This window comes from Neofelis nebulosa, chromosome 5 (genome assembly GCF_028018385.1).
Source record: "Neofelis nebulosa isolate mNeoNeb1 chromosome 5, mNeoNeb1.pri, whole genome shotgun sequence".
NCBI lineage: Eukaryota > Metazoa > Chordata > Mammalia > Carnivora > Felidae > Neofelis > Neofelis nebulosa.
The window spans coordinates 113,482,100-113,500,222 of record NC_080786.1 but is presented as its reverse complement, the minus strand read 5'-3'; the positions used below and the strand labels follow the sequence as shown (position 1 = coordinate 113,500,222).

General features: G+C 38.7%; 2 protein-coding genes across 4 annotated transcripts in view; one reads left to right on the top strand and one right to left on the bottom strand.

Moving 5' to 3' along the window:
• CRYBG3 (crystallin beta-gamma domain containing 3) overlaps window positions 1-18,123 on the top strand; it is a 131,027-nt gene that overhangs the window by 84,337 nt on the left and 28,567 nt on the right. For all 3 annotated transcript variants that reach the window (XM_058731653.1, XM_058731655.1, XM_058731654.1), the window contains 4 exons: window positions 5,713-5,855; window positions 5,967-6,093; window positions 6,984-7,016; window positions 12,583-12,692. In XM_058731653.1, the coding sequence (XP_058587636.1) occupies window positions 5,713-5,855; window positions 5,967-6,093; window positions 6,984-7,016; window positions 12,583-12,692 (413 nt within the window). The remainder of the gene's footprint in view (window positions 1-5,712; window positions 5,856-5,966; window positions 6,094-6,983; window positions 7,017-12,582; window positions 12,693-18,123) is intronic.
• LOC131512655 (hsp90 co-chaperone Cdc37-like) lies at window positions 15,807-17,598 on the bottom strand. The gene has a single exon (XM_058731663.1). It carries the CDS (start codon window positions 17,586-17,588, stop codon window positions 16,572-16,574), a length of 1,017 nt encoding a protein of 338 aa, XP_058587646.1. The 5' UTR covers window positions 17,589-17,598; the 3' UTR covers window positions 15,807-16,571.

Here is an 18,123-nt window from a genome sequence, read left to right as displayed (position 1 = left end):
GCAGGTGCAAAGACCACAACAAGCTTTTAAAATGCATAAGGGACAGAAAACTAGCCAAAATGATGAAATGCAAGAATTCTCCTCAAAACAAATCCCAAGAAGTAGCAACACCTAACGAATTGATCAAAACCTATTTAACCAATATAACTGAACAAGAATTTAGAATAATAGTCATAAAATTAATTGCTGTGTTGAAAAAAGCATACAGACAGCAGAGAATCTATTGCTACAGAGATCAAGGGACTAAAAAATAGTCATGATGAATTAAAAAACGTTATAAATGAGATGGAAAATAAAATGGAAGCGGCCACAGCATGGATTGAAGAGGCAGAGGGGAGAATAGGTGAAGTAAAAGATAAAATTTTGGAAAAAGAGGAAGCTGAGAAAAAGATTAAAAAATCCAGTAGTTTGAGGGGAGAATTAGAATTCGAGAGAACTAAGTGATGCAATCAAATGGAACAATATCCGTATCATAGGAATTCCAGAAGTAGAAAGAGAGAAGGGGGCTGAAGGTATACTTGAACAAATCATAGCTGAGAACTTCACTGATCTGGGAAAGGAAACAGGCATTGAAATCCAAGAGGTACAAAGAACTCCCTTCAGACGTAACTTGAATCGATCTTCTGCACGATATATCATAGTGAAACTGGCAAAATACAAGGATAAAGAGAGAATTCTGAAAGCAGCTAGGGATAAAAGGGCCTTAACATACAAAGGTAGACACATGACGGTAGTCATGAATCCTTTACCCAGCAAGTCTGTCATTCAGAATAGAAGGACAGAATAGAAGGACAGATAAAGGTTTTCCCAAACAAACAAAAACTGAAGGAATTCATCACCACTAGACTAGCCCTACAAGAGATCCTAAGGGAGATTCTGTGAGTGAAATGTTGCAAGGACCACAAAGTACCAGAGACACCACTACAAGCATGAAACCTAATCACAATGACTCTAAACCCATATCTTTCAATAATAACACTGAATGTAAATGGACTAAATGCTCCAACCAAAAGACATAGGGTATCAGAATGTATAAAAAACAAGACCCATCTATTTTCTGTCTACAAGAGACTCATTTTAGACCTGAGGACACCTTCAGATTGAAAATGAGGGGGTGGAGAACTATCTATCATGCTACTAGAAGTTAAAAGAAAGCTGGAGTAACCATACTTATATCAGACAAGCTAGACATTAATTTAAAGGCTGTAACAAGAGATGAAGAAGGGCATTATATAAAAATTATGGGGTCTATCCATCAGGAAAAGCTAACAGTTATAAATGTCTATGCACCGAATTCGGTACCACCAAATATATAAAACAATCACAAACATAAGCAACCTTATTGATAAGAATGTGGCAATTGCAGGGGACTTTAATACTCCACTTACAGCAATGGATAGATCATCTAGACAGAGAATCAATAAAGAAACAAGGGCCCCAAATGATACATTGGATCAGATGGACTTGAATGAAAATACAAAAGTCCAAATGCTTTGGGATGCAGAGAAGGCAGTTCTGAGAGGAAAATACACTGCAATCCAGGCCTATCTCAAGAAACAAGAAAAATCCCGAATACAAAATCTAACAGCACACCTAAAGGAACTAGAAGCGGAACAGCAAAGACACCCCAAACCCACCAGAAGAAGAGAAATAATAAAGATCACAGCAGAAATAATATAGAATCTAAAAAAACAGAGCAGATAAGTGAAATCAACGGTTGGATTCTTGAAAAAATAAAATTGATAAACCTCTAGCCAGGCTTCTCAAAAGGGAGAGGACCCAAGTAGATAAAATCATGAATGAAAATGGAATTATTACAACCAATCCATCAGAAATACAAGCAATTATCAGGGAATACTATGAAAAATTATATGCCAACAGACTGGACAACCTGAAAGAGATGGACAAATTCCTAAACACCCACACACTTCCAAAACTCAAACGGGAAGAAATAGAAAACTTGAACATACCCATAACCAGCGAGAAATTGAATCAGTTATCAAAAATCTCCCAACAAATAAGAGTCCAGGACTAGATGTCTTCCCTGGGGAATACTACCAGATATTTGAAGCAGAGATAATGCCTATCCTTCTCAAGCTGTTCCAAAACATAGAAAGGGAAGGAAAACTTCCAGACTCATTCTATGAAGCTAGCATTACTTTGATTCCCAAACCAGACAGAGACCCAGCAATAAAAGAGCACTACAGGCCAATATCCCTGATGAATGTGGATGCAAAAATTTTCAATAAGATACTAGCATATTGAATTCAATAGGATATAAAAAGAATTATTTACCATGATCAAGTGGGATTCATTCCTGGGCTGCAGGGCTGGTTCAACATTGGCAAATCAATCAATGTGATACATCACATTAATAAAAGATAAGAACCATATGATCCTGTCAATTGATGCAGAAAGCATTTGACAAAATACAGCATCCTTTCTTAATAAAGACCCTCGAGAGAGTCAAGATAGAAGGAACATACTGAAACATCATAAAAGCCATTTATGAAAAGCCCACAGCTAGTATCATCCTCAGTGGGGAAAAACTGAGAGCTTTCCCCCTGAGGTCAGGAACACGACAGGGATGTCCACTCTCACCGCTGTTGTTTAACATAGTGTTGGAAGTTCTAACTTCAGCAATCAGACAACAAAAAGAAATCAAAGGCATCAAAATTGGCAAAGATGAAGTCAAGCTTTCCCTTTTTGCAGATGACATGATACTATACATGGAAAACCTGACAGACTCCCCCAAAAGTCTGCTAGAGCTGATACATGAATTCAATAAAATCGCAGGATACAAAATTAATGTACATAAATCAGTTGCATTCTTATAAACTAATAATGAAGCAACAGAAAGACAAATAAAGGAACTGATCCCATTCACAATTGCACCAAGGATCATAAAAGATCTCGGAATAAACCTAACCAAAGATGTAAAAGATCTGTATGCTAAAAACTATAGAAAGCTTATGAAGGAAATTGAAGAAGATACAAAGAAATGGAAAAACATTCCGTGCTCATGGATTGGAAGGATAAGTATAGTTAAAATGTTAATACTTCCCAAAGCAATCTACACATTTAATGCAATCCCAATCAAAATTGCACCAGCTTTCTTCTCGAAGCTAGAACAAGCAATCCTAAAATTTATATGGAACCACAAAAGACCCCGAATAGCCAAAGTAATATTGAAGAAGAAGACCAAAGCGGGAGGCATCACAACCCCACACTTTAGCTTCTACTAGAAAGCTGTAATAATCAAGACAGCATGGTATTGGCACAAAAACAAACACATAGACCAATGGAATAGAATAGAAACCCCAGAACTAGACCCACAAACGTATGGCCAACTAATCTTTGACAAAGCAGGAAAGAATATCCAATGGAAAAAAGACAGTCACTTCAACAAATGTTGCTGGGAGAACTGGACAGCAACATGCAAAAGGTTGAATCTAGACCACTTTCTCACACCATTCGCAAAAATAAACTCAAAATGGATAAAGGACCTGAATGTGAGACAGGAAACCATCAAAACCCTAGAGGAGAAAGCAGGAAAAAACCTCTCTGACCTCAGCTGCAGCGATTTCTTACTCGACACATCTCCAAAGGCAAGGGAATTAAAAGCAAAGATGAACTCTTGGGACCTCATCAAGATAAAAAGCTTCTGCACAGCAAAGGAAGCAATCAACAAAACTAAAAGGCAACCAACAGAATGGGAAAAGATATTTGCAAATGACATATCGGACAAAGGGCTAGTATCCAAAATCTATAAAGAGCTTACCAAACTCCACACCCGAAAAACAAATAATCCAGTAAAGAAATGGGCAGAAAACATGAATAGACACTTCTCTAAAGAAGACATCCAGATGGCCAACAGGCACATTGAAAAGAAGCCCAACATCACTCCTCATGAGGGAAATATAAATCAAAACCACACTCAGATACCACCTCACGCCAGTCAGAGTGGCTAAAATGAACAAATCAGGAGACTCTAGATGCTGGTGAGGACATGGAGAAATGGGAACCCTCTTGCACTGTTGGTGGGAATGTAAACTGGTGCAGCTACTCTGGAAAACGGTGTGGAGGTTCCTCAAAAAATTAAAAATAGACCTACCCTATGACCCAGCAATAGCACTGCTAGGAATTTACCCAAGGGATACAGGAGTGCTGATGCATAGGGGCACTTGCACCCCAATGTTTATAGCAGCACTTTCAACAATAGCCAAATTACGGAAAGACACTAAATGTCCATCAACTGATGAATGGATAAAGAAGATGTGGTTTATATATACAATGGAATACTACTTGGCAATGAGAAAGAATGAAATCTGGCTTTTTGTAGCAATGTGGATGGAAGTGGAGAGTATTATGCTAAGTGAAATAAGTCAGGCAGAGAAAGACAAATACCATTTGTTTCACTCTTATGTAGATCCTGAGAAACTTAATAGAGGGCGGGGGGGAAGGGAAGAGGGGAAAAAAAAGAAGTTACAGAGGGAAGGAGGCAAATGATAAGAGACACTTGAATACTGAGAGCAAACTGAGGGTTGACTGGGGGGGGGGGGTTGGGGGGGGAGACGGGAAAGTGGGTGATGGGCATTGAGTAGGGCACCTGTTGGGATGAGCACTGGGTGTTGTATTGAAACCAATTTGACAATAAATTATATATATAAATTAATAAAAATATTACAGAAAATAGTTTCTTTTAGTATTAAGTGCCAGAGGCTCCATAAATAAATAAATAAATAAATAAATAAATATTTTCTAAAATTGCTATCCAATTTATATGTATATATATTTTTTACATTTGTTCATTTTTTGAGAAACAGAGAGCACAAGCAGGTAAGGGGCAGAGAGAGGGAGACACAGAATCAGAAGCAGGCTCCAGGCTCTGAGTTGTCAGCACAGAGCCCAACGTGGGGCTTGACCTCAAGAACAACAAGATTATGACCAGGGCCAAAGTCAGATGTGTAACCAAGTGAGCCACCCAGGTGCCCCCATCCAATTTATTTTTTTACCAGGAATGTTTCTAGATAAAACTGGATTTTTACAACCTCCTTATTTTAAAAAATGAAAATTGTATCTAAGGATTTTAATTTGAATTTCTTATTTTTTACTGGTGAAATTGGACTTTTGCATATTTGTTTTTAATGCCAATCTTTTTTGTGAATTGTCTGTGTCCTTCGTGGATTTATCAACTTGGATCTTAAAATTTTTCTGATATTTTTGTTGTAAATATATTATCTATAAAAACTTCAAAATTTTCCTCTCATTTTAACTTTTTTAATCTTTGGTCAAGGAAATTTCATTTTTTCTTTTACATTTAAGCTTATAAAATCCTCTCCCACAAAATGCACACTGTACATTTTGTATTTACTCTTGGCTCCATGTTGTGGCTTCACTTTTGAGGCACAAGTGAAACTTTCGTTTCCTTTGTAAGTGGTGTAACATATAATAGCCTGTAAGTCCCAGCCATTTACCAACTCTTGATTAATTTCCATTTCTATAACAATGTTGATTTCCTGAAGTAAATTGGTATTTATTTTTTTCTTTAAGCTTTAAAAGTAATAACTATCAAAATTGTTTCCAGTCACATTTAAAATTCCTCCTGGAGTTATGTGTGTGAAATCCCAAGTATGAAAATTGTGCAAAGGTACAACAATCTATAGAACAAAATCCTTAAGCTCTCTTTAACTTTCTTCTTCCTCTTTTTAGAATTTTATAGAATCCTCTATCACACTATTTGAATCTGACCTAGAAAGTGGGAAGTTTATTGACATTACAAATCAGGAAATTTCTGACTTGGAAGAAATCGGCTTTGGCAGTGAAACCAGATCCATTCACGTTAAAAGTGGCGTGTAAGTTTTCTCCCATTCTGAGAACTTTGAGAGGTTCTTTGGTTTTAAAATTGTTGGTTTGTTTGCTCGATTCTGTATCATCTCTGTTCTTTTTCTTTTTTTTCCTGCTAGATGGGTTGCCTACCAGCAGAAGTTCTTTTGTGGAGAACAGTACATTTTAGAGAAAGGAAAATACAAATGCTTTTTTGACTGGGGAGGATCAAATAATATAATCATGTCCATACGACCTATCCAACTGGTGAGTCAGCTATGACCATAACCAATTCTAGAGCATGTAACAGTGTACAGCTGAACATGTGGAACAGGCTTTTTAAACGTGAAACTGCTGGATTATGTTATGTGAATATACAGAGAAAACGAAATAGCATATTAATTGCTTTAGATTCTTTAGGGAGCTGATAGTAGGTGGTATCAACACATCAATGAGATGCCTGTAATTTGATCACTTCATTCATTTAACAGTATTTATTTGGTGCTTCATATGCCAGACACTACTGATCACTGGAGATAAAAGATGAATAGGATCGCCCTGATGGCTCTCAGTCTCATTGAGGAGATTGATATATAGATGACTGATTATAGTGTGATGAGTGAGGAGGTGAGGTGTGTAGGCAGTGCGGGGGAACCTGTGAAGGAGCACTCAGAGCCTGGGAGTTGGGCAGCAGTCCTCTTCTCAAGAAGAGGTTGTGTTGAGTGATATCTTTAGGGTTAAAAGCAGTTTAGTCACACGATGACGTGGGGCAGAAAAAGCAGTCCTCAAAGAGGGAATAATCTCATGTACAAAATCATGAAGTTAGGAAAGAGTGTGGTTAGGAAAGAGTGTTCTGTGTGTAACAACACAGAACAAGAAGGGTGCCCATGAAATTGTGGTGGGAAAGGTAATGACAGGAAGCTCAGACTCTGTTTGATGGACATTGAGGCACATATTTTTTCCCAGCTACATTACTCAAAAGGAATTAGTAATGAGTACTAAAATCAAGATAATTCAGTTATTTGAAGGTCATAACTAGTTCAAGAAATATAGTAAATTACTTTTTTTTCATTTTTCAAATGGTATTTTCAAACTTTCGAAAAGATAAGTAAGATTATACGATTACAGTTTTTAAAATGTTTTAATATATGTTTCAGGAACCACTTGGAATAAATGAGCCTCCCCATTTGGTATGTTTGAAAATTTTTTTATTTACTAAAAACATTTGTGCCCTTTGTCTCAATATCTCAATTCTTTGTTTCCCTCAGATAAATTTCTTATGTCTATATGACAGGACAGTTTATATCGTACTTGGTACCCACAGGCAGAAGAGTGTCCCTCTTCATTACTGGTTGCATTGGCCTGGACTTACCATATTTCCTTTTGGTTTCTCCTCATAGAGCTTTAACTCTGACCTCTTTGGGGTCATTTTGAATCTCTGCCACTCTTTTCCTATTGCCCGTTCATTTTTCAATGTCATATATTTTTTTCTTTAAGTTTATATATTTATTTTGAGAGAGTGTGCATGTACACATGGTCAAATGAGGGAAGGGCAGAGATTGAGGGAGAGAGAAATCCCAAGCAGGCCCTGGCACTGCAAGCACAGGGCCTGACACAGGGCTGAATCTCACAAACCATGAGATCATGACCTGACCCGAAATCTAGAGTCTGATGCTTTAACCAACTGAACCACCGAGGTGCCCCCATTCAGTGTCACATTCTTATTCAGCACAGTATGTTATCCTGTGTTGGGAGGAGCAAACTTAATGTGGAAAAATGGCTGTCTTGGCATGCTTATTATTTAAATGTATTTCTAATACCTAAATCACATATTTCCTAAAAGTGCTAGCAAAGTTGCAGCCCTGCTTGTTTATTTCTAGTGTGTTCATGGATTGAAGGATTGAACAATACTCTGGAGCCTAACGTTTGTTTATGATCCATCGAAGGCTACAAATTATGCTTAATTTGTGCTTGTGATAACTCTGTAAGGTCAAAACTAATCCCATTTATTGATGAGAAAGCCAAGATTTGGAATTTAAGTGTCATTTCACACAGCTAGAAATAACAAAATAGGCATTTTTTAGTATCTGACTCCACTCAAACCACATTTTCAGGATTTTACATCAGAGTAAGACCTGTGGTATAATCAGTACATCCATAGAAGGGAGAGGGGATAAGAGACATTGCTTCCTTCCTCTGTCTCACTTTAAATAACAGATTTGGGAAAAGAAGCCAATTGAGTGATTAAGCTTAAATACTGGACATTTGCTGGCTTTAGATGAAGCTAAATCTTTTTCTCTGAGTGTGTATGTTTTTCATGTTCTTGCCAGTGTTTATGTATTTCAAGTCAACTTCGTTGTAACTATGTTTCTGTTAACAGTATGTTTTCAGGTTTTCTTATTTTCTGATTAGTTCAAGTCCTATTGGGAACATTTCCTTTTTGAATATAATTGAGTTGTTGATTCAGAGACACTTCCTGCCAGATTTGTATTTTGAATCTTTGAAAACTCCAACAGCAGACTTTTAAATCACTTGTACAGGAATCAACCTGAGTAGTTAAAGAGTTAAACAGAGGTAATTCCAAACTGCACATTTTCTAAGTTTTTAAGTGCAGATAAAAGTCACATTCTTTTAAGTGCTGTTTTTCCCTCCTACATTCCTGTTCTTTTTTATGGACTTCCTTGTTTGGAGCAGATTGCTCCGAGGATTTTCTTTATAGTATTTCCAGTCCAACTTGAAGAGAAAGGAAGCAGCAGAAAACGCCCAGTGAAATGAGCCCCACTTCATATTTCTGGATATGGCTCAGCCATACCCTTGTGAAATAAGTGCTTCTGACAGGTATATGATAGCTGAGTATTTAGTAACGTGAAGAAGACAAAGCCTCCTTAGTTTACCCAGTATCAAAGCTCTTATTATTTCTCTTGGACCACATTTTCAGAATGTTTTGCTTGTTTTTACTTAGGGGAAAGGATCTTGGCTGACACTCTGGTTCCATTCAGTAACTAGAAAGTATTTTCTCCTTCACAAATAGCTGTGATAGTCATATTGACTATTTCAGATGTTATTTTCGCTGAGGAATAAGGAAATGACATCTCAGAGTTGAAGTCGAATTTTTTTTTTCTTTGTGCTGGTGATTTTAAAGGGAACCTCAAGCAACCTAAGAAGGGAAAAGCCAGAATATGTATGTATACAGAGATAAATACACATCATGAATGTTCCTCTAATAAATATATTAGTTCTGATGTGTTACCATATTATTATGAGATCTGTTTTATTTGAGACCCAGAACACCTCCTTTAATGCAGAAGATTATTATTTTACCTATGGCTGAAGATCAATCACTAAGTCTAATTGCCAACTCAAAATATACAGCATCATTATATAGTTCTTCATAATACCAGCTGGCATTTAATTTTTTCATTTTTTTCCCCAAATAAAAACAGAATATGAATTATGTTCATAATTTCATCACCTCTTTGTCTTAGCAGAACATCAGACATCTCACTAGATTAAATCTTATAAAAGTGAGTTTAGCTTTCAAAGAGGTATAGTCAGGCACCATTCTCTAGAAATTATAAACAGTTATTCCCTTTGATACAACTGAGGACCTTTTTTTCTTCCTAGAATCTTTTTCAAGTGCATTTGCAAATATTATTAGTAGAAGTTTTGATTTCTTTAAATTTTGAGCCTCTGTTCCATTTTATATATGATTCTATCTGAGAAAAAGCAACTCTAGATATTTTCTTGTATTGGATAGTTTGGCCACATTGAATTTTAGAGTGATCACAGCATCTTTAACAGTTGGGGTTACTGTTATCCTGTATGGGGGACAGGAAAGTAACAGCTTTAGGCTAGTAAGATTCAAGGGTACCAGAGGAAAACACTTCTTCATGGTGCTACAACCAGATCATTTTTACAGAATCCAAAGACCAGAAATACTCAGGAAGAGCTAATTATCTAAGTAAAGAAAACCCTTTACGAGTAATCAGGGAAATAAAATTGTGTAGTAAACATTTGATGTGAGGAGTACAAAACAGGACAGTAGGAGACAGTGTGATGTAATAGTAGAATAGAAACAAATAGAAACAAGACTGTTCTTTGTTTAATAATGAGCATGTTTGTGTAAAGGAGGTCCAAAAGGCTGCACAAGGTCTTATTTAGGCAGGATAGAAAGTTTCTCATAAAAATTGTTTTAGCATTGGAATAAATAAAGTTACAATGAAAAAATTATTCTGATAGTGTGAAATAAATTGAGCACAACTTATGTGTTTGGTCAATAATTAAAATTTTGAGTTCTTAGTTTGTCATATTAAAGACCTATTACGTTTATTCACATATATCACAAATGAAAAGTACATAATAAAAAATATTTCTGCAAAAAGTTCATCATAAAGTAGTGATAGTTTCGATAGTTTCTGTCTGATAGAGTAGTTCTAAAGAGGTATGATAATGTGTGTGAAAAGGCAGTTTGCACTGCAAAACTGTGGTATGCGGTCTTTTTTTTTTTTTTTTTTTTGCATCCATACAGTTCCATTTGGGAGGCTGGTAGGGATTGAGCCATACCTAAATGGCACAGGTTTAGTTTGAAATAAACTCATCTCTTGTTTATATTTTTGCCTTGATTCTAAGCATCCTATCTGAGTTACTTTGTACATTGTCCATTTATCTGGAAAGGAAACCAAAATAGTGATTTATCCACCTGCTTTTCCCAGGACTTAATTTTACCAAGGTCCTGTTATTTAATTTCACTAAGAGTAGAAACCACAATTTAATTATAATTAATAATCACAGAATTGGTTTCTGTGTGGACCAATCTCAGAACATTATCATGAGAATGTTCTGTTGAGACATTCATAAGGTCATCAGAGTGAGGCATTACTTTTCTGGGGCTGAACAAATTTTGGGTGAACCATATGACATCTTATTTTGAGAGTAAAAATAAAATAAGCTCAGATTGGCATTAAGCCTGCTTTTTGTTTGTTTGGGCAAAGAACATTCTAACCCATCGAATCAAAAAGGTACTTGATGGCAAGTGTGTGTGTCTATGTGTATTTTAATTAATGCTTCTGCTTATGAAGACAGATTAAACACTAGAGTTGGCTACAACATAGACCATCTGAAATATGTTTAGCTTGCACTGTCACTTGTCTGGGATTTCATGGCTTCATGGTGATAAACTGAAGTATAAATCTTAAGCTCAGCAGTATAAAAACCGGGTATTTGCACAGTGAACAAGACAGCCGTGACCTCTGTTTGCATGTGGCTTTTCCAACTCTTATCATGAATTAAGATAATACTTGCATATAGAAAAAATTACTATACATTTTTGGAAGTTAAATTGTGGTATACTTCTCAATCTAATGTTTTTATAAGCCTTTAAGTTAAAACATGTAGTGTATAAACTAACCAAAATGTGTGTTCTTATCAAGGAAATTACCGGCAGTTTCCCCGGACACATAAAATTGTGCTTACATGAGAAATTGTTGCACAGGTCTGTCTCGTTCTGGACTTCATTTTTCTTACTACCCTCTGTATCCACTAGAAGGATCATGATAGAAACTTCCTTAAGGCAGGGAGTAGCTGGTGTTTTAATGCTCCAAATGCAGACTGGTTTCATGATAGGAAGTTATGTTGTGCAAGCCACGGATGGTCCAGGGGAATCCGTTCCCCCACCTCCCTGGTTTTCGCTAGTCTTTGATGTCAGAGCAGAAGAAGACAGTCAAGACACAGTTGCCCAGAACTCAGAGGCCATTAGCCTCTAAGAGGGCTCTTGGGAAGATGAAGGAGGCAAACATCAACTGCTCAAAGAAGCCTTGTTCTTGATACAGTGTGAGCAGGAAAAAGGACAATGCTGCCCAGCCCTCATTATGATGCCTTTTTAGCTACAATGCGGGCCTGTCAGTGCAGGGTGAACCTGTGGGCTGTGTTATTTCAAGGCTCCCATGTATTTTGAAATATTTATAGGGCTCATTAACTTTTTCTTTCCTATTATATAGATTCAAGGCCACTAGAGTTGCAGATTATTGTATTTCTGGACTGAAGGGAATAACTTTGAGATTTCATGGATTTTTCTTGACAAAAAGGACTGAAGTAGAAATGTGTTTATATATTAAACAGTAAGCTGTACATTTAAGATATTCTTAACAGTAAGCAGAAGTCTCTTAGCTAAAATGGATGTCTTTCTTTGTTCACCATAAATCTTCCAGAAATCTTGTTGTCATTATTTTCTCTGCCATCTGCTCCTGTGTTCTCAGGCCCACGTAGGGGCATGCCTTCATGCTTCAACCTTTTATTAACTGGATCAGCAAGACTTGGGAAAAGACTTAATACTAACCACCCCTCATACTAGCTGAAACTGCCTTCGTATTTAACACTACATCGCTTCTTATTTTATGCATGTCGTCTCACCACAAGGGATAATGATTGTTTGACACAATAGATAGGGACCACATTTTAGTGGAGGAAGGATTCTGATTTAATCTTACAGGTAGAATTTTTTTCTGGGACCCTGTGCCCAGAATCTGATGCAAAAGATGGATGAAAATAGTAAATAAATGGTGACATTGCTGGAAATGGGTAAGGAAGCAAACAATGGGAGTTTAAAGAGCAGATCACCCTTAACCTCGATTCATTGGTAATAGATAAAATTCTGTCTCATATTTTGCTGAATTTTTTAAATAAATATAGGAAAAGGTTTTCATTTGCTTTTGTGATAATGTCGTTTCCTATTAAATTGTTGTGTTATTGTTCTCCTAGCTCAAAGCATTCAGTAAACCAGGGTTCCAGGGTGAATGTGTAGATTTTACAGAAGAAATCTCTGATTTGACTTCATTCAGGCCATGTTCTTTTAAAGTTCTTCGGGGTTGGTAAGTATGCTTGTTGAGTGCTTTCTACTGTTGTTCAATAACTAAATTTGCTTTAAATTCACAGGGATTTGACTTGTTTATTTTGTATTCACAGTGAATTAAAAACATTCTTTTAGTCATTGGTCAACTGCTAATTAGCCTATAGTAATTTTTCCTAGCTTATATTATGAACCATTGTGTAATACAGAGAAACGAAATGCTAGTGAGCCAGTTTTGGGGAGCATTGTGGTCATTTTATTTTCTCACTGATAACTTAGACTGTTTCCTAAATATTTTGAATGTTTGTATGTTTATTGGATAGTATAATAGAACGCTATTTAAAAAACTTCTGTTTCTGTCCAGATTAGATATAGTACTCCTAAATTTAAAAAATATATATATATTTTGTTGAAATTCTTTATCAAATCAACCTTGTTTCACAGATGAGTACTCCTGATTTCAGAGTTAGTGTTCCAAAGATCCCACACCAAATATTAGACCCAGGATTGCTTTAGTCTTTTCTTTTGTTTTTTCTTTTTCTTTCTTTCTTTCTTTTTTTTTCTTTTTGAGAGAGAGAGAGAGAGAGCGCGCGTGCAAGTGAGCAGGGGAGGGGCAGAAAGAGAGGAAGAGAGAGAATCCCAATCAGGCCCTGCACAGTCAGCACAGAGCCCCATGTAGGGTTCAAACTCACAAACCCAACCATGAGATCATGACCTGAGCCAAAGTCAAGAGTTGGATGCTTAACCACCTGAGCTACACATGTACCCTCTCCTCCCTTTTTTAAAATTTATTTTGAGAGAGAGAGAGAGCAAGTGAGCAGGGAGTGGCAGAGAGAGAGTCAATTCTTTTTGATTTTTTAAATTAAATCAATTTTAATAAATTTAAATTAAATCTAGGGGCACTTGGGTGGTTCAGTCAGTTAAGCATCTGACTCTCGATTGTGGCTTAGGTCCTATTCTCACAGTTCATGAGTTCAAGCCCCACATCAGGCTCCCCACTGACAGTGAGGAGCCTGCTTGGGATTCTCTCTCTCTACCCCTCTCCCACTCTCTCAAATAAAGAAACTTTAAAAAATAATAATAAAATAAATCTTGTGTTCTTTGAGCTACAGCAATATACTAGATTTTTGTCAGATATAAATGAACTATATGTGATTCTCAAGACTAAAACATAATTCCTCCATTTTTTAATTATAAAATATTCATAAAATACACATTACCTCTGTAGCCATTTTAAAGTGTGCAGTTCAGTGGTAGATCTGTTTCAAGTATTTACCTAATAACTCCTCAGAATCTCTTTGTTCATTCTTTAAGATATCTTGGGTTCATCAATTCTCCTTTTCCCTTGAGCCAGTTCTTCCATTTGAAGGAATTCTGTCTCCTAAGTAGCACCATTCCAGTAACATCTTACTTTTCCATTGTTGACCAGAAACCAGTTATAGCCCAATTGTATGTCCCCAAATCCAGTTTCATATTTTTACTACTTTTCCTTAAATCCCACAGTCAGGCCAAGTTCAAATGCCTCCTTTATATATATTTTTTTTTTCTTTAATATGAAATTTATTGTCCAATTGGTTTCCATACAACCCCCAGTGCTCCTCCCAACAGGAGCTTTCCACAGTGACCATCACCCACCCTCCCCTCCCTCTCACTCCCCATCAACCCTCAGTTTGTTCTCAGTATTCAAGACTCTCTTATGGTTTGGCGCTCTCCCTCTCTAACTTTTTTTTCCCTTCCCCTCCCCCATGGTCTTCTGTTAAGTTTCTCAGGATCCACATATGAGTGAAAACATATGGTATCTGTCTTTCTCTGTATGACTTATTTCACTTAGCATAACACTCTCCAGTTCCATCCATGTTGCTACAAATGTCCAGATTACATTCTTTCTCACTGCCAAGTAGTATTCCATTGTATATATAAACCACATCTTCTTTATCCATTCATCAGTTGATGGAGATTTAGTCTCTTTCCATAATTCAGCTGTTGTTGAAAGTGCTGCTATAAACATTGGGGTGGAAGTGCCCCTATGCATCAGCACTCCTGTATCCCCTTGGGCAAATTCCTAGCAGTGCTATTGCTGGGTCATAGGGTATTTCTATTTTTAATTTTTTGAGGAACCTCCACACTGTTTTCCAGAGTGGTTGCACCAGTTTACATTCCCACCAACAATGCAAGAAGGTTCCCGTTTCTCCACATCCTCTCCAGCATCTATAGTCTCCTGATTTGTTCATTTTAGCCACTCTGACTGGTGTGAGGTGGTATCTGAGTGTGGTTTTGACTTGTATTTCCCTCATGAGGAGTGATATTGGGCATCTTTTCATGTGCCTGTTGGCCATCTGGATGTCTTCCTTAGAGACATGTCTATTAATGTCTTCTACCTATTTCTTCACTGGATTATTTGCTTTTTGGATGTGAAGTTTGGTGAGCTCTTTATAGATTTTGGATACTAGCCATTTGTCCAATATGTCATTTGCAAATATCTTTTCCCATTCCGTCGGTTGCCTTTTAGTTTTGTTGATTGTTTCCTTTGCAGTGCAGAGGCTTTTTATCTTCATGAGAACCCAATCGTTCATTTTTGCTTTTAATTCCCTTGCCTTTGGAGATGTGTCGAGTAAGAAATCGCTGTGGCTGAGGTCAGAGAGGTTTTTTTCTACTTTCTCCTTTAGGGTTTTGATGGTTTCCTGTCTCACATTCAGGTCCTTCATCCATTTTGAGTTTACTTTTGTGTATGGTGTAAGAAGGTGGTCTAGTTTCATTCTTCTGCATGTTGCTGTCCAGTTTTCCCAGCACCATTTGTTAAAGAGACTGTCCTTTTTCCATTGGATATTCTTTCCTGCTTTGTCAAAGATTAGTTGGCCATCATTCTCCAAGATAGATCACATACTGGGTCACAAAACAGCCCTTCATAAGTATACAAGAATTGAGATCATACCATGCACACCTTCAGACCACAACTTGAAATCAACCACAGGAAAAAGTCTGGAAAATCTCCAAAAGCATGGAGGTTAAAACACCCTACTAAAGAATGAATGGGTCAACCAGGCAATTAGAGAAGAAATTAAAAATATATGGAAACAAATGAAAATGAAAATACAACAATCCAAATGCTTTGGGATGCAGAAAAGGCAGTCCTGAGAGGAAAATACATTGCAATCCAGGCCTATCTCAAGAAACAAGAAAAATCCCAAATACAAAATCTAACAGCACACCTAAAGGAACTAGAAGCAGGGCAGCAAAGACACCCCAAACCCAGCAGAAGAAGAGAAATAATAAAGATCAGAGCAGAAATAAATAATATAGAATCTAAAAAAACTGTAGAGCTGAACAATGAAACCAAGAGTTGGTTTTTTGTTTGTTTGTTTGTTTGTTTGTTTTTGAGCATCTGAAATCCTTTATTGGTAGATCATTGCTGTTTACCATATTAGAAGACTCGAGAGCAGATGAACAGTGAAAACAGAGCCCATAGTGACTGGAGCAGGCCTCTGGGCTGGCGACCCTCCCCACACCCCACGGACCAGCCTAGCGACCTCCACCCCTCCCTGGACCCTCAGGCCTTTGGCATAATGCTCTGATGGGTGGCCTGCAGGCAGTGAAGCCCTTGACTCAAAGCAGAGACTTGGAGGAGCACTGAGGTGGGGGCAGTGGGATGGGGGCAGCTCTCTCCCTGACCCTGGCTGGGCGGGAGCAGTGAAAGTGGAGGAAGCCAGGAGCTGGGGAGAGGTATCTATTTTTGTTTTCTGAAAAGGGGCACACGGGGGCCTGCGGGCAGGCAGGCGGCAGCTGGAGCGAGTCACTCGCTGACATCCTTCTTGTCACCTGGCTTGGGGCCAGCTTCCAGCAAGGGGTCCCCGGGGCCTGTCTCCTCCCCATCCTTGGCCTCGCTGGACTTGGGGTTGGGGACTCAGAGGCCAGAGTCGATGCAGCGCTGCATGTGGTACTTAGCATCGGTGTGGTCCATCTTGCTGATGGCGTCTTGAAGCATCTGCACATCTTTCACGTCAAAGCATTTCTGTAGTTCCTCAGAGAGAGACTCGTAGACCTCCACGGGGTTCAAACCGCCGGGGCCTAGCCGCTTCCGGCGCTGCTCCTCCTCGTATTTCTTCATGGCCTTCTCCATGCGCAGCTTGGCGCGGCCCCGCATGCGCTCCTTGAAGGCCTCCAGTTCGTCGTTGAAGCCTTGCATGTACTGGCGGTCAGCTGTCTTGATCTTGGTGAAGAACTGCCGGAAGCAGGCGCGGGGATCCACCTTCAGGCTCTTAGCCAGCTCCAGGATGAACTGCATGACGATGGTCTGGTGGGCCACCTGCTCCTTCTCCTCCACCTCTAGGTCAATGCACCAGATGACAAGGTAGTTGGCGGTCTCCTCACACACCAGATGGACATTGCCCGACAGGTACTTCTGGCTGTCGTCCCAGCGACGAAGCATGCCAGAGTGCTTGATCTGTTTCTCGTACTTCTCCACGAACGTTTTGTGTTTCTGCTCCCTCACTTCCTCCGACGACTCCTCTGTCTGCTTTGGCTTGGTACTGACCATGCTCTTGCTGAAGCCGTCCTTGCTGAGTGTGTCCACGTTCCAGGGCATGCTCTTCTCCTTCTTGCGCATCTCCTCCAGCTTCTGCTCCCAGCTCGGCTCCTCCTTGCGCAGCTGCTGAGCCTTAGCCTGCAGCCGCTGTAGCTCCGCCTTGCTGCTCTCGCCCTCCGCCGCCTCCCGCTTCTTCAGCCTCTGCTGGCACTCGGCCACCTTGCGCCTGCACTGGCGGCAGCCCCTCTCCAGCTCCTCCTTCTTCTGGAACTGCTCCATGAGCTCCACCCGGGCCTGGTGCCGCCAGTGGAAGAGACTGGCCGTGTCAATTTTGGGGTGCGTCTTGTCCTCATTGTCAGACACCTCGATGTGGTCCCACACACTATAGTCCACCATCTTGCCTCAGCAGCTCGGGCTCCAGCTCTGACTCTGGCGGCGGCAGTGCTGGAGACCCAAGAGTTGGTTTTTTTGAAAAAATAAGTAAAATTGATAAACCTGTAGCCAGGCTTCTCAAAAAGAAAAGGGAGATGACTCAAATAGATAAAATCATGAATGAAAATGGAATTATTACAACCAATCCATCAGAAATACAAACATTTGTCAGGGAATACTATGAAAAATTATATGCCAACAGACTGGACAACCTGAAAGAAATGGACAAATTCCTAAACACCCACACACTTCCAAAACTCAAACAGGAAGAAATAGAAAGCTTGAACACATCCATAACCAGCAAGAAATTGAATCAGTTATCAAAAATCTCCCAACAAATAAGAGTCCAGGACTAGATGGCTTCCCTGGGGAATACTACCAGATATTTAAAGCAGAGATAATACCTAGCCTTCTCAAGCTTTTCCAAAAAAAAAAAAATAGAAAGGGAAGGAAAACTTTCAGACTCATTCTATGAAGCCAGCATTACTTTGATTCCTAA

What these genes read in the sequence shown, in the direction of transcription:
- LOC131512655 (XM_058731663.1), bottom strand. Translation starts at nt 17,588, where the DNA reads ATGGTGGACTATAGTGTGTGGGACCACATCGAGGTGTCTGACAATGAG.